General features: G+C 37.2%; 1 protein-coding gene across 2 annotated transcripts in view; it reads left to right on the plus strand.

Moving 5' to 3' along the window:
* Positions 1–16,257, plus strand: part of DENND2C (DENN domain containing 2C) — an 80,935-nt gene extending 64,678 nt beyond the window's left edge. Inside the window, exons 14-19 of one of the 2 annotated variants that reach the window (XM_014779990.2) lie at positions 317–494; positions 5,059–5,100; positions 6,038–6,143; positions 12,518–12,757; positions 13,003–13,089; positions 14,363–16,257. In XM_014779990.2, the coding sequence (XP_014635476.1) occupies positions 317–494; positions 5,059–5,100; positions 6,038–6,143; positions 12,518–12,757; positions 13,003–13,089; positions 14,363–14,394 (685 nt within the window). In that variant the 3' untranslated portion in view covers positions 14,395–16,257. The remainder of the gene's footprint in view (positions 1–316; positions 495–5,058; positions 5,101–6,037; positions 6,144–12,517; positions 12,758–13,002; positions 13,090–14,362) is intronic. The other variant, XM_004420639.3, reaches the window with a different exon arrangement.
* Positions 16,258–16,487: the final 230 nt, after the last annotated feature.

Consider the following 16,487-nt stretch of genomic DNA (forward strand, 5'->3'; position numbering starts at 1 on the left):
ATTTATGTTTCTAAATGTGTTTTGCTTAAACTGTTGTTAAAAGTTGGTATTTGTTTTCTAAGTACACATTAATTTTTAGCAATATGAATTGTGAGAAAGAGCTGGATTGAGAGTCAAGATTTTCTGTAAATTAAGTTAAAAATTTAAATAAAATGTTAAAAGCTAATGAGTAATCACAGAGTTGTTCATCTGTGATCACTAACTGTTATCAATTTGTAATTCTGTAATATAATATCTAAAACACCCTGTTTGTGTTGCTTTGCATGTGACACCATTTGCTTTTTCCTCCTTGCTTTCTGCTTTCTCCCTTGGCTAGCACCCTGTCAAAATGTGGCCATGCTGTGGTGGCCACACTGTATCCATTCACCTGGCAGCATACCTACATCCCAGTCCTGCCAGCATCTATGATCGACATTGTGTGCTCGCCTACGCCGTTCTTTATTGGAATCCTGTCTTGCTCCTTACCACAGCTTCAGGACCTACCCATTGAAGAGGTGAGATGGAAGAAATAGTACTGAAAAGATTGGAGCACTGACAAATAAAACAAGTGATCTTTAAGAGTGAGAGAGTTGTCATTAATTAATATTTATATATAATTATTATTAATACATTATGCGGTCATATTTTGTGTATCTTTTTCTTTAAAGTGAGAAACATTCTATAGTACACATGAATCCAAAGTTGTGTCTTATTTACAGTAGTAAACCATGGGCTCATTCTTGTGTTATTCTGAAGGGTAGGTCTTTTTTTTTTTAAGTCAAACGCAAAAACTACTCTGGGTTAACTTAAAAAATTGTTTCAAATATAACACACCTATAGATAAGTATCCAAAACAAAATGTACAGCTCAGTGAATTATCACAAAGTGAATGCTTATGTAACCAACATTGGAATAGAATGGAAACATTACAGCACTGGAAACAGTGCCAGCTCCCGAGAAGTCCCCATCATGCTTCCTTCTCATCTCCATTCCCTTCGCCACCCCCCACAAAAGGTAACCCCTATCTTGACTTTCATAGTGTTCATTTACTTGTTTTTCTGTATAGTTTTACATCCTAGGCGTGTAACCTTAAACAATATAGTACAGTTTTGCCCAGTTTTAAGCATGATATAAATAAACTCATGCTGTGTGTATATATGTTTTGTTTGGCTTCTTTTGATCAGCATTATATCTGTAAGATTCATCCATGTTGATGAGTTTAACAGTAGTTTGATCATTCTAATTGTGTATACTATTCCATTGTGTGAATGTACCACGATTTTCTTATGCATTGTGCACTTGATAGACATTTGAGTTGTTCCCAGTTTGGGGTTATTATAAGTAGTGCTGCTATAGATATTCTTGTGCGTTGCTCCACATCCTCGTCAAGACTTGTTATCATGGGGCTGGCCCGGTGGCGCAAGCGGTTAAGTGCGTGCACTCCGCTGCGGTGGCCCGGGGTTCGCTGGTTAAGATCCCGGGCGTGCACCGACGCACCACCGCTTGGCAAGCCGTGCTGTGGCGGCATCCCCTATAAAGTGGAGGAAGATGGGCATGGATGTTAGCCCAGGGCCAGTCTTCCTCAGCAAAAAAAAAAAAGGAGGATTGGCAGATGTTAGCTCAGGGCCGATCTTCCTCACAAAAAAAAAAAACGACTTGTTATCATCAGTTTATATAATTTAGCCTTTCTGGTAGGTGTGTAGTGGTATTCTCATTGTGGCTTAATTTGCATTCCTTGATTACTGTTGAGGGTGAGCATCTCTCTTTATGTTTATTGGCCATTTGAATACCATCTTTTGTAAAATTCATTGTCTGTCTTTCTACTGGATTGTTTGCCCTCATTGATTTGTAAGAGGGCTTTTTATATTCTGGATATCAGCTCCTTTGTGGCTTGCCTTTTCATTCTCCAAAATGATGTTTTTTAATGCACAGAAGTTTTTAATTTTAATGTAGTCAAAAAATTATCAATCTTTTCCTTTATGGTTAATGGTTTTTCTTGTGAGCTGCTTAAGTTTTTCTTATATTAACTTCATGGAGCTATCCTCCTACATTGTCTCCTGGAGTCTTTGGAAACTTTATTATTTTGCCTTTAATTTTTGGTTCTGAATCCTGGGACTTGATTTTTTTGTATATGATAGGAGGTAGGGGTCATTTCATTTTTTTTCACATGGATAGCCAACTATCCCGGTACCATTTCTTGAGAAGAATGTTCTTCCCCGTTACTCTGCTGGGTTAACCTTCCCCCGCCACCAGTTTTATTGAGATATGATTGATATATAACATTGTATTAGTTTAAGGTGTACAACATAATGATTTTATATATGTATATTTTGTGAAATGATTACCATAATAAGTTTAGTTAACATCCATCACCTCACATAGTTAAAAAATTTTTTTCTTGTGATGAGAACTTTTAAGATCTGGTTTCTTAGCAGCTTTCAAAAATACAATACAGGGCCGGCCCCGTGGCTTAGCGGTTGAGTGCGCACGCTCCGCTGCTGGTGGCCCGGGGTTTGGATCCCGGGCGCGCACCAACGCACCGCTTCTCCAGCCATGCTGAGGCTGCGTCCCACATGCAGCAACTGGAAGGATGTGCAACTATGATGTACAACTATCTACTGGGGCTTTGGGGGAAAAAATAAATAAATAAATAAATAAATAAAATTAAAAAAAAATACAATACAGTATTGTTAACTATAGTCAGCATGTACATTATATCCCCAGGACTTTTTTATCTTATCACTGGAAGTTTGTGCCTTTTGACCACCATCGCCCATTTCGCCCATCCCCCACCCCATACCTCTGGCAACCACAATGTCTGTTCTCTGTGTCTATGAGTTTAGGTTTTTTAGATTGCACATGTAAGTGAGATCATACGATATTTGTCTTTTTCTGCCTGACTTATTTCACTTAGCATAATGCCCTCAAGGTCCATCCATGTTGTCACAAATGGCAGGATTTCCTTCTATTTTATGGCTGAGTATTAGTCCATTGTATTTTTTACCACATCTTCTTTACCTGCTCGTCCATCAAGGGACAATTAGGTTGTTTCAGTTTCTTGGTTATTGTAAATAATGCTGCAGTGAATATGAGGGTGCAGATACCTTTTCAAGATAGTGATTTCATTTCCGTTAGATATGTGCCCAGAAATGGGATTGCTGGATCATATGGTAGTTCTATGTTTAATTTTTTGAGGAACTTCATACTGTTTTCCGTAGTGGTTGCACCAATTTACATTCCCACCAACAGTGCACAAAGTTTCCCTTTTCTCCACATCCTCACCAGCATTTATCTTTTGTCTTTTTGGTAATAGCCATTCTATCAGGCGTGAGGTGATATCTCATTGTGGTTTCGATTTGCATTTCCCTAATGATTAGTGATGTTGACACCTTTTCATGTCCCTGTTGGCTTTTTGTGTGTCTTCTTTGGGAAAATGTGTATTCAGTTCCTCTGCCCATTTTTTAATCGGATTGTTTGGGTTTTTTTGCTGTTGAGTTGTATGAGTTCTTTATATGTTTTGGATAGTAACTGCTTATCAGATATGTGATTTGCAAATATTTTCTCCTATTCTGTAGGTTTCCTTTTCATTTTGTTGATCCTTTCCTTTGCTGTGCAGAAGCTTTTTAGTTTGATGTAGTCTCCACCCGTTTATTTTTTGCTTTTGCCACCTTTGCTTTTGGAATCAAATCCAAAAGATCATTGCCAAGACTGATGTCAAGATGCTTACCCCCTATGTTTTCTTCTAGGAGTTTTGTGGTTTCAGGTCTTACATTCAGTTCTTTAATCCATTTTGAGTTGATTTTTGTGTATAGTGTAAGATAAGCTTCCAGTTTCATTTTTTTGCATGTGGCTGTCCAGTTTTCCCAACACCGTTTATTGAAGAGACTGTCCTTTCCCCATTGTATGTTCTTGGTTCTTTGTCATAAATTAATTGATTATGCATGGGTTTATTTCTGGACTCTGTATTCTGTTCCATTGATCTATGTCTCTGTTTTTATGCCAATACCATACTGTTTTGATTACTATAGCTTTGTAATATTGTTTGAAATCAGGAAGTGTGATGCCTCTAGCTTTGTTCTTCTTTGTCAAGATTGCTTTGGCTCTTCGTGGTCTTTTGTGGTTCTGTATAAATTTTAGGATTGTTTGTTCTATTTCTGTGAAAAATCCCATTGAAATTTTGATAGGGATTGCATTGAATCCATAGATTACCTTGGGTAGTGTGGAAATTTTAATAATATTAATTCTTCCAATCTGTGAGCATGGAATATCTTTCCATTTATTTGTGTCTTCTTCAGTTTCTTTCATCCGTGTCTTATAGTTTTCAGTGTACAAATCTTTCACCTCCTTGGTTAAATTTATTCCTAGGTATTTTATTCTTTTTGATGAGATTGAAAATGGAATTGTTTTCTTAATTTCTTTTTCAAATAGTTTGTTGTTAGTGTATAGAAACACAACTGATTTTTGTATTAATCTTTTTTTTTAACTTTTATTATGGAAAATTTCAGACATATGTAAAAGTAAACAAATGAGTAAAATAAATCCAGTCACATTACTTCAATACTTACCAAGTTATAGTTAATCTTTACCCTTACCCATCCCTTTCTCCCATAATATTTTGAAGCATATCCTGACATAATTTCATCTCTAAATATTACAATATGAATCTCTATAGCATAAGGGCATTTTTAGCTTAATCACAATACCATTATCACACCTAAAAAATTTAATAACAGTTCCTTAATATCAGTAAAATCTAGTGTTCATATCTCTAGTTATTTCATAAATTTTTAATAGTTTGTTTGAATCAGGTCCCAGATAAAGTCCATACACTGCATTTGGTTGGTATTTTTTTTAATCTTTTTAAAAGATGTGCCCACCATCATTTTTTTTTTACTTGCAACTTATTTGTTGATATGTTGCTGAGTTAACTTTTAAATGGACTACAACTTTATGTCAATTTTGTTTAAAACTATTCCCATTGCTTGAAAGAATCAAAACACGCTTCCTAATCTAGCAGTGCCTAATGTATTTCTCTGTGAATGGCTCTGGTTTAACTTGCCTGGTTCCTTTATCTCATAGGTACTGATAGTTGATCTCTGTGCAGACAAGTTCTTGCAGGAGGTGAGTGACAAAGGAGGTCATTACATAATGTTTGGAGATAATTGGACAGAAATATGTGAAAGTACTTAGAGAAGATGACTCAGGCAAGACTTTTAGTTCCTGTACGTACTTGACTTGACACTGTGGCCAATCATACAAGATTGACCTGAAAGATTTGGCTTGGATTTATAGCTGTCTGTCTCAAAGAAGGAAAGAGGAAACATTAAATGTCATTCTCGGAAGAGGTAACCCTCCCTTCAAGTCCAGATGGGTTGATGTGTAAGCCTCTAATTTAATTAAATTTAACAAGCATTCATTCCGCGCTGATTATTTCAGATATTCTGTTAGTCAGTCAGAATCTAAAGATGAGTAAGACTCAGTTTGAGCCCTCAGGCCTTATAGTCTAATGGTGGGGAAGGGGAGCAGACATATCCATAAAGTTTTAGAAACGGTATAATAGAAATTTGTACAAAGTACAGTAGGGGGCAAAAAAGAAGTGGTCATTTATTCTGGATACTGAAAAGTTAGTAAAGCCTTCTTAGAGCAGCACTCTGTATGTAGCTTGTATGTAGGTTTGTGAGTATTGAACAAGAGTGAAAAGAATGTTTCCCAAGACTTTGTCTTTTTTCAAAAATTAGCTCATTACACTTGAAACACCATTTATTTGGGGATGACTTTAATATAGCGTAAGACTTGTAGATGAGTAGATGAGAGATACTTGTTGGAAAAGTGCCAGAAAATTTTATAAAGTATATTATCTAATTTTTTAAAATATAATTAAGATATATACACTATAAACATCATAGATTCTGCTCAATGTAGGGAAGGAAGCTTCAGACTAACTCTTCAGCCAAAATATATACAAAGTCATCTGTGGAATTTGGGGGACCTAACTAGTGCATGTTTGAGACTTTCTCTCTCAAAGCTCATGAAAAAAATCTCAATTTCTTCTTTTAAGGTATCTGATGAGGATGAAATTTTACCACCTAAACTCCAAGCTGCCCTGATGCAGATTTTGGAAGAACGAAATGAAATCTTGGCTCAAGAGCAGAATTTTTCACAAGGTATGAGACAAGTGTTCTGAGGACTTAAGGTCCAAGCAGTAAATATTTACTGAATACCCAGCACACTGCTAAAGGATATACAAAAGTGTATACAAGGATATACAAAGTAGTATGGATATACTACTTTGGATACACAAAAGTAGTATGAGATTACCTGTGCCTTAAAAAGCTTATAATCAGCTCCTTGCTGACCCTCAGATGTGCCAGGTCCCCTCCTGTTTCAGGACTTTTACACTTGCTCAGTTCCATTTGTGAAATGCTATTCCCCTAGATATGCACATGGCTCCTGCTCTTTCTTCCTGCACGTCCATGCTCAAATGTCACTTTCTCAGTGAGGCCTTTCCTGACTCTCCTATTTAAAATTGTACCTGTTGCTTTAGCACTCCCTATCCTCCTCCCTGACCTTATTTTTCTCCACAGCGTTTATCACCATCTGATGTGCTAGACTGGAAGTTCCATGACAGCAGCGACTATATATTTTGTTTTCTATCTCTAATACTTTAAGCAGTATTCAATAAATAGGTACTCAGTATTTGTTGAATAAATGGGTGAATATTTATTCGGTGGCTTACTCTGTAACACCAGGCATTGTGCTAAGCACTTAGCATACCTCTTAGTTCATTCTTGTAATATCCTTATGAAGCAGGTATCATTATTTGATCCCCATTTTACAGATGAGAAAACTAAGGCTATTTACTGATGGGGAACATTAGGGAAGAAGCAGGTTTAGAGGAGTAATTAAAAGTTCACTTTTGGAAAACTATCCCTCTAAGAACAGGAACCAGACAAGAATGCCCACTCTCACCAGTCCTATTTAACATAGTACTGGAAGTCCTAGCCAAAGCAATCAGGCAAGAAAAAGAAATAAAAGGGATCCAAACTGGAAAGGAAGAAGTGAAACTCTCACCATTTGCAGATGACATGATTTTATACATAGAAAACCCTAAAGAATCCACCAAAAAACTGTTAGAAGTAATAAACGAATACGGTAAAGTTGCAGGATACAAAATCAACATACAAAAATCAGTTGCATTTCTATACACTAACAACAAAGCAGCAGAAAGAGAAATTAAGGATACAATCCCATTTACAATTGGAACAAAAAGAATAAAATACCTAGGAATAAACTTAACCAAAGAGGTGAAAGATTTGTACACCGAAAACTATAAAACATTGCTGAAAGAAATTGAAGAAGACACAAAGAAATTGAAAGATATTCTGTGCTCTTGGATTAGAAGAATTAATATAGTTAAGATGTCCATAGTTCCTAAAGCAATCTACAGATTCGATGCAATCCCTATCAAAGTTCCAACAACATTTTTCACAGAAATAGAACAAAGAATCCTAAAATTTATATGGAACAACAAAAGACCCCGAATAGCTAAAGGAATCCTGAGAAAAAAGAACAAAGCTGGAGGTATCACACTCCCTGATTTCAAAATATACTACAAAGCTATAGTAACCAAAATAGCATGGTACTGGCACAAAAACAGACACACAGATCAATGGAATAGAATCGAAAGCCCAGAAATAAACCCACACATCTATGGACAGCTAATCTTCGACAAAGGAGCCAAGAACATACAATGGAGAAAAGAAAGTCTCTTCAACAAATGGTGTTGGGAAAACTGGACAGCCACATGCAAAAAAATGAAAGTAGACCCTTACCTTATACCATACATAAAAATTAACTCCAAATGGATTAAAGACTTGAATGTAAGACCTGAAACTATGAAACTTCTAGAAGAAAACATAGGCAGTATGCTCTTCGACATCTGTCTTAGCAACATGTTTTCAAGCACCATGTCTGACCGGGCAAGACTAACAATCGAAAAAATAAACAAATGGGACTACATCAAACTAAAAAGCTTCTGCACAGCAAAGGAAACCATCAACAAAACAAAAAGACAACCTAAATTGGGGGAAGATATTTGCAAACCATACATCTGATAAGGGGTTAATCTCCAAAATATATAAAGAACTGATGCATCTCAACAACAAAAAAGCTAACAACCCAATTAAAAAATGGGCAAAAGACCTGAACAGACATTTTTCCAAATAAGATATACAGATGGCCAACAGGCACATGAAAAGATGTTCAATATCATTAACTATCAGGGAAATGCAAATCAAAACTACAATGAGATATCACCTCATGCCCATCAGAATGGCTATAATTAACAAGACAGGAAACAACAGGTGTTGGAGAGGATGTGGAGAGAAGGGAACTCTCATACACTGCTGGTGGGAGTGCAAACTGGTGCAGCCACTGTGGAAAACAGTATGGCGATTCCTCAAAAAATTAAGGATAGAACTACTGTATGATCCAGCTGTTCCACTGCTGGGTATTTATCCAAAGGACTTCAAAACATCAATGTGTAAAGATACATGCACCCATGTGTTCACTGCAGCATTATTCACAATAGCCAAGACTTTGAAGCAACCTAAGTGCCCATCAAGGGACGAATGGATAAGAAAGATGTGGTATATATACACAATGGACTACTACTCAGCCATAAGAAACGATGAAATCCAGCCATTTGTGATAACATGGATGGACATTGAGGGTATTATGCAAAGTGAAATAAGTCAGAGAGAGAAGGTCAAATACCGTATGATCTCACTCATAAGTAGAAGATAAAACAACAACAGGCAAACACATAGAGACAGAGATTGGATTGGTGGTTACCCGAGGGGAAGAGGGGAGGGAGGAGGGCAAAAGGGATAATTAGGCACATGTGTGTGGTGATGGGTTGTAATTAGTATTTGGGTGGTGAACGTGATGTAATCTATGCAGAAATAGAAGTATAATGATGTACACCTGAAATTTATACAATGTTATAAACCAATGTTACTGCGATAAACAAACAAACAAACAAAAAGTGAAGCCAAGCTGTAGCCGGGCTGGCTCAATAAATCATTCGTATTGGGAAAAAAATAAAAGTTCAGTTTTGAATATTAAGTTTGAGATACATATTGGATGTCCAATACCTAACAGACATCCAACTGGAGATATCAAGTAGGCATTTATATGCATGAATTTGGAATTCAGAGGAAAGATTTGGGCTAGAGATGTACATTTAGAAGTTGCTGTTTTAAAGCTGTGGAACCAGATGAAATAACCATATAGAGTGAGTATAGGAAGAAAATAACAAAGATTTAAGGATTGAGCTCTGGGTTGGATGGGAATGGTGTGGTTAGATTTCCAACATTTGGCAGTTGGGAAGAGGAGAAGAATCCAGCAAAGGAGACTAAAAGGAGCAGCTAGTGAAGTAGGAGATAAACCGGGAGAGTGTGTGTGAAAAAATATTATAGACACTGAATGAAGAACAGTCTTTCATGAAGGAAAGAGTTAACAGTTGTCTAATGCTGCGAAGAGGTCAAGAAAAGTGAGGACTGGGAATAGAACAGTGGATCTGACAATGGAAGGGCTTTGGACACCTTGGTCACAGCAGGTTCAGTGAAACGGTAGGAAGAAAGTGAGATTGGGGAGGGTCCAAGAAAGAATTGGAATGACATTCAGCTTTTTGTAAAATTTTAATGGAAGTACAAAGGGCCAGGAATGGCTAAGACACTCCTGAAAAAGGAGAACAAGATTGAAGGACTTGCCCTACCAAACATCAAGATTAATCATAAAGTCATAGAAATTAAGATTGTTTGTTTTTGGTACAGAAATAAATAAACAAATAGAGCAATGGAAAGAATAGAGAGTGCACATGCGTAAGGAAACTTGATTTGTGTCAGCGCCAACATTGCATATCAGTGGGAAAAGAATGAACCATTCCATAAACAATAGTAGGGCGATTGGCTTTCCATATGAAAAGAAATGAATAGGGATCTATACCTCACGTTATACACACACAAAATTAATTCCAGTGAAGTAAGGACTTAAATGTTAAAAGTAAAACATTTTTATTCTTTTATTCGTTTTTTTTTTAGGTGAGGAAGATTGGCCCTGAGCTAACATCTGTTGCCAATCTTCCTGTTTTTGCTGAGGAAGATTGGTCCTGAGCTAACATCCTTGCCCATCTTCCTCTATTTTGTATGTGGGATGCTGCCACAGCATGGTTTGATAAGCAGTGTATAGGTCCATGCCTGGGATCCTAAGCCATGAACCCCAGGCTGCCAAAGCAGAGCACGTAAACTTATCCACTATGCCACCAAGCCAGCCCTAAAACATTTTTAAATGTTTAGAAAAGAATAGAAGAAAATATTTTATGTTTTGGGACAGTAATGGGTTTCTTAAATATGGCACAAAGAGCACAAACCATAAAGAAAAAGATTGATCCATTTGACTGTGTTAAATTTTTAAGATTACCGTTCATCAAGGGGCATGATGGAAAAGAAAATTTAAAGCTACAATTTCACAATATATGTAAATCAAAGCATCGTACTGTATGCCTTAAACTTATACAGTGATGTATCTCAGTAAAACTGGGGGAAAAAAAGACAAGCTACAAACTAGATGAAGACATTTTCAACAAATATAACTAACAAAGGAATAGCAGCGAGAATTCATTTTTAAAAATTCCTACAATTCAGTAATAAAAAGAATGAATAACCCAATAGAAAAATGGGGAAAAGATTTAAACAATCATTTCATAGAAGAGGAAATATGAAAGGCCAATAAATATATGAAGAGATGTACAACCTCATAAAAATCAGGGAAATGTAAATTAAAAGCACAATGAAATACCGTTTTATACCCACCATATTGGCATAAATGAAAAAGGCTGACAATATTGAGTATTAGTGAGAATGTGTAAATTAGTTCAGCCACTTTGGAAAAACAATTTGGCATCATCTAGCAAAGTTAAAGGTGTACATATCCTACAACCCAGCACTTCAATTTTTAGATATATGCCCTAGAGAAACTCTTGCACATGGTAACTAGGAAATGGGAGAGTGGGGCAAAAGTGTTGATGATAAAAGCAGTGATGGACCTGGATTCTCAGCTGTAGAAGGGAAGAGATGAGAAGGAATTCTGTTGAACAAAATATAACAAAACTCTAGATTAGAATCAAAATGTAATCCTGGAAGAGATTTTAGAAATCACCTAATCAGCCACCTCATTTTACAGGTATGGAAAGTGAGGCCATGGAGGTAAAGCGAGTTGCCCACTATTATACAGCTGCTTCGTGGTAGAACTCTGCCTAAACCTAGGTCCCTGATTTCCAGTCCAGGGTGGAGCCCATGGAAAAGAGCAAGAGATGTTGTGGAGGAAAAAAAAAGTACTATTTGGATATGAAAGAAAAAGGAGGAGTGTAAGTTGAATCTGAGGCTTGAGCCTGGAGCCTGGAAGGCAATATATTGTTGTATATTAGAGTGGTTAAGAATCTCCTGACTTGGGAGTCTGGCAGCTTCTCCACTGTACCAGATGAGATGACCCTGGAGAATGTCTTTGTTTTGAGCCCCAGTTTCCTTAGCTGTAAAAGGGAAATAATAATACCTACCTCATTGGATTATTACATTTGTAAAAGCACTTAAGATAGTGCCTGACATATCTTAAGCACTCAATAAATTATTATTTAGTATGGAATAATCATGGTATAATATGGTGTAATATGAAATGTGAAAGAAAGTTCAGAGAGAAACTGATTTGGTGGAGAAATATAATGAATTTGGTTTGGGGCGTGTTTATTTCTTTGATTCATGTACTACAGATTTCCCAAAAGGATCTGATGTGGTGACTTTTAGATGAATGGAATTTAAGTGCTATGGGACAGCCAAATGATGATCACTCATAGGTAGCCTGAAAACGTAGGAGGTAAATTTTGGTGAAATGTCAGGGCTAGAGAACTAACGTGGTGTATTATCAACATGGAAAGCCAGCTCTATCTCTATGCCAGTTAGCTCTTTGAGGAAGGGAATGTTGAAGAGAAGTGGTCTGAAGACTATGTTGAGGAAGAGGAAGAGGAGGCAAGAGAAAAACAAATGTTTGGTCATAAAGGCAGGAGAGGAATCAGGAAATCCAGAGAGCATAAAGTTTTAGGACACAAGAGGAATGAGGAGGTCAGCACAAATGCAGCATAGAGTTTAAAGGAAGATAAAAATAGAAAAGCAGATTAAATTTGGCTAGTTCTCACTGGTGGCCTTTGAAATAGCAGTTACTTTGAAATCACGGATGTGCAAGCCAGGCTGAAAGGTGTAATAAGAGTATGTGTGGGAAGAAAATGAAGGTAAGGCTATAAGCCATTTGCTTTTTGCAGGTCATGGAGAATGCAAAAAACCAAGAATGAGGATTCCTATATTTATTCTCAGTCCTTTAAGCCATGATTTCCTAGGCATCACTTTCATAACCAGAGCCAGTGTTCCCATAAACACAAAACTTAGGGGATTTTTTTCTTTTCTTTTCTTTTTCTTTCATTTTGCAGCAGACGTGACGCTCAACTCTCTGGTGTCCGAAGCATTTGTCAGATTTTTTGTGGAGCTGGTAGGACATTATTCTTTGAGCATGACTGTCACTGAGCGTGGGGAGCGTGTATTCCAAAGGGAGCCATTCCGTAAATCCCACACCTCCCGAAGTGTACGCCACTTCCTGGATCTCTTCATGGAAACTCAGATGTTTGCAGGATTCATCCAGGACCGAGAGCTTCGGAAAAGTGGAGTGAAAGGTCAGTCTCATCATAAAGTTCTCCCTTTGTATTTAGTGAGCACTTGAAAGGCTTGAAAATAATATAAATAAAAAATAGCATAAAGCTACAAGGGCTCAAAATCTGAGTTGTTTATTATGGGAAATATTTATTTTGTAATATTATTTTAGCTATGGAAGTACATTGGTAGTGAGCACAGAGTTTCATTTAGTTGATTTTCAGTCTTGAGTTTTGGACAATTTCACCAACATGAATTTTCCTTGTAGGTTTGTTTGAGGTCCGGGCCCTCCAGTATTTGGAAACAATTCCTGAATCTGAGCCCAGTGGGGTGAATAGAATTTTGCGGAGTCTTGGTGAGTTGCTGAGTTTTCCTGTTAGATAAATGTGGCTGAAAAAGCTTTTGCAGTAAGCATGCCTCATCACAAAAGCTTTATAATCAGATCAACAATGTAACCTCAAGTAGGTTGACCAGAAACCATGACACTAGTTCCAAAGTGTTTTGGAAAAAAGAAGTCTCTTTCTCAGAGGTTGGGATTATCCATCAGAGTTGTCCATGGGGCTGTTTTCCACAGATAAAGCTCCCTCATGATATAAGAATTTGCATATCATGAGTATTATTCTTTTCTAGGTCACATCCCTGAGAGAATCTTATAAAACTGTGGACCTTTTTCCCAGGAAAATATACTTGGAGCATACAAACAAATTTTGCATATAAATTTAGGGTGTTCATGGACCCCCCCTGAAGCCCATCCATGGACTCCACACCTGGTTTAGGGCCAGCCCTGGTGGCCTAGTTGTTAAGTTCAGTGTGCTCCGCTCCAGCGGCCCAGGTTCAGTTCCCGGGCACAGACCTACACCACTCGTCTGTCAGTGGCCATGCAGTGGCTCACATACAAAAAGAGGAAGATTGGCAGCAAATGTTAGCTCAGAGCAAATCTTCCTCGGCAAAAAACAAAACAAAACAAAAATACCTGGTATAAAGGAAGTCTGAGGCAAAAGGATTTCCTGCAAGTCTGTAATTTTACACTTCATAAAGAAACACTTTATGATTTTTCAATTTTAGTTAACTTTTAATTATCAAGTATGATATAGGAGAACAGTAGTGTGGTAGCCCAAAACATGAAGAACCTATATTCTATGATATTTATATTGGTCTTTGAAATATATCTCCCTAATTAAAATTAGGCCCTATCCTTAACTAGCTGAGAGACCATGGACATATTATACTTCGGCTGTTATTTCATCTTTATACCACGGGGTTAGATAAGATCAGTGGTACTCAGCTCTGACTACAATATTATAATCTGTGGGGAGCTTAAATAAAAATCATTCCCCCCACACCCTGCTCCCCCTGGGTCCAAGAAATCTCTGGGGAGCAGGCCAAGTGATTTTACCTACAGTTAGGGTTGAAAACCACTGGATTAGATGATGTCTGAGTTCTCTTCCACCTCTACAATTAGACACTTGCAGAGTTTTTTTTGGTGGTTAAACACAGCTGATAGCTTGAGATGGCAGCTTATTCCTGGGCTGTTCTGAATGACAAGGTTGTTAATCTCTTGCCTCAAATAATGTACAATAAATAAAAACAAACTAATGAGAGTTCACTCTACTTTTTTCTCCTTTTAGGAAGTAAAATGAAATTTCTGCAGAAGAAATGAAATCTTTGATTGACTATCTCCATCCTAAATAGAACAGATAATGCCAAAGAAAATATTTTCAGAAAGTCAGGATGCCGTGAAGTATTCTACAAAATCCTTGAAAGTTGAAAAGGTTACCAAGTGGGCCAGGTTCTTGGAGGAGGATTCTGCTGTTCCTGCCGTAGTAATCACTGGAGAATTGTTGGGAGTAATCTGGAACCAATGCTGTCTCTACTCTGCCTCCGATTTTCTTTAAGTATTTGATTCTTGGGTTCATTCTTTGTGTTTTGTGCTTAGACTATGAAAGCACTTGAATTTTACAAGCGAAAGACTTAGTGTTGCATTTTTAAAAAAAACAGCTCAAAGATGAGCACAATGAGAGAAATGCTGAGTTTAAGGTACTAGAGAGGCATGCTAGAAGTGGAGAACACTAGCCCTACACACATAATTCTCATCACTGAAACACCATGGCAGCTTTAAACCTATGGGCTGTTTGAGCTGAGCTAAGGAATATACTCATCATATATATCCTTTTTTTTTTTTTTGTCTAATGTTCTGTCTAGGGGAATTTCACTTATGCAGAAGCCCTATTTATTAGCAGTATTACTGAGTATCTTATACAAGTAGACATCTTGCAGCTCCTCCACATTGTGTGGCACTTGAGTAGCTTGTCCCTTACGTGTCAACATTAAACTTTGTGGAATTATAGCTAATAAGAATATGTCCTTTCAAGGGCATGAGAACTACCTTTTGTGTGTGTGTGTGTGTCCGCCATGTGCCATGCACTATGGTATATGTATGTGTGTCACCTTATTGATTCTTTAGATCAACTTTATAAGATATTTGCATCTCCATTTTACTAATGAAGAAACTGGAATTCAAAGAGGTTAAATAACTTGCCCAAAGTTATACAGCAGAGCCAGAACTGAAGCCAGGACTACTAGTTTATGAACACAGAGAAAGTTGGTTAGTCCTGCAGATGGAAATGTGAGCTCTGTGAGATTATGTAGCTATTGAAAAAGTTTTCTTTTAAGCCGAAGTGTACCAGAGGCAACTCTTAGGGACTTCAAACTGTGGGTGCCTAGATAAGACTCTTTTTTGGTTCCCCTAGATTCGGTGGACTTTTTGCTCTAATTAAATTGGATTCAAAATATGGATATTTTCTGGGCACACATGACATAATCACCCCGACCCTTAATATCTAAAGTAGTAGTAGTGATTGGAAAGAGGAATTTGTCAGTGATGGTACAATTTTCATTGATAAATACTATAGCAAGTGTCAGTTTGTTTTCTTCAATTCCTGCTGATGGTTTTAACTGGCATAAAAAATATTTATTCAAACTTAACAAAACCTTACAAGTTGCGTTATGATCAGTTTATTGACTTGTACAGTGTTGTCATTACAACCCGTTCAGGTGTGCATGAATGAATCTGAAGCAGACATCATTTAAGACTGGTGCTGTATATTATATTTACTATAGATGTGGGTCCAGAAAATAGAACTGAGTCGATGTCTTTTAAAAAATGTTTATTAAGCAGCTTACCCCAGTGGGGCTCTTACCAGACATCTCCCCATTTGGTCTCTTCTGACACTCCAACCCTGAGGGGACAATTAGTAATTGGGAATTGAGTGTTTATAAAATGGGGTAGGAGGTATTACTATGGTAGATCCTGGCCAACCCTATGTGAGGGGACCTTTGCTTCAGGGATGGGGGTCTTATTTTATCCGTGCAATCTGAAGCTGCTTCCTTTTCTTAGGCCTGTCTTATTTTGTTTTTGTGAAGTGTTATGAATTCTGGACATGTTTGTAAAAAGAATTGCTCAAGATTTGCATAAAATGTTGTTTACAGATCTTTTAATGAATAAACACAAAAATTCCATGGATCTCTTGGAGAATTTTAAATAAAACTGCATAAAATGTAGACATCTTGTACTTCCCTTAAATCTACAGCTAGCACATTTATCTAATGGTAGGTTAAAAGATAACCCAAATCGAGTCTAGATTAACCAGACTTAATAACCGTGGCCAACATTTCCAGGCTCCTGGCAGACAAAGCCTGGGTCTAGGACTGACACCGGGCAGGGTATATATATAGTCCGACTATATATAGTAT

The sequence above is a fragment of the Ceratotherium simum genome, chromosome 2 (assembly GCF_057802395.1).
Source record: "Ceratotherium simum simum isolate JZ-2026a chromosome 2, ASM5780239v1, whole genome shotgun sequence".
Classification (NCBI taxonomy): domain Eukaryota; kingdom Metazoa; phylum Chordata; class Mammalia; order Perissodactyla; family Rhinocerotidae; genus Ceratotherium; species Ceratotherium simum.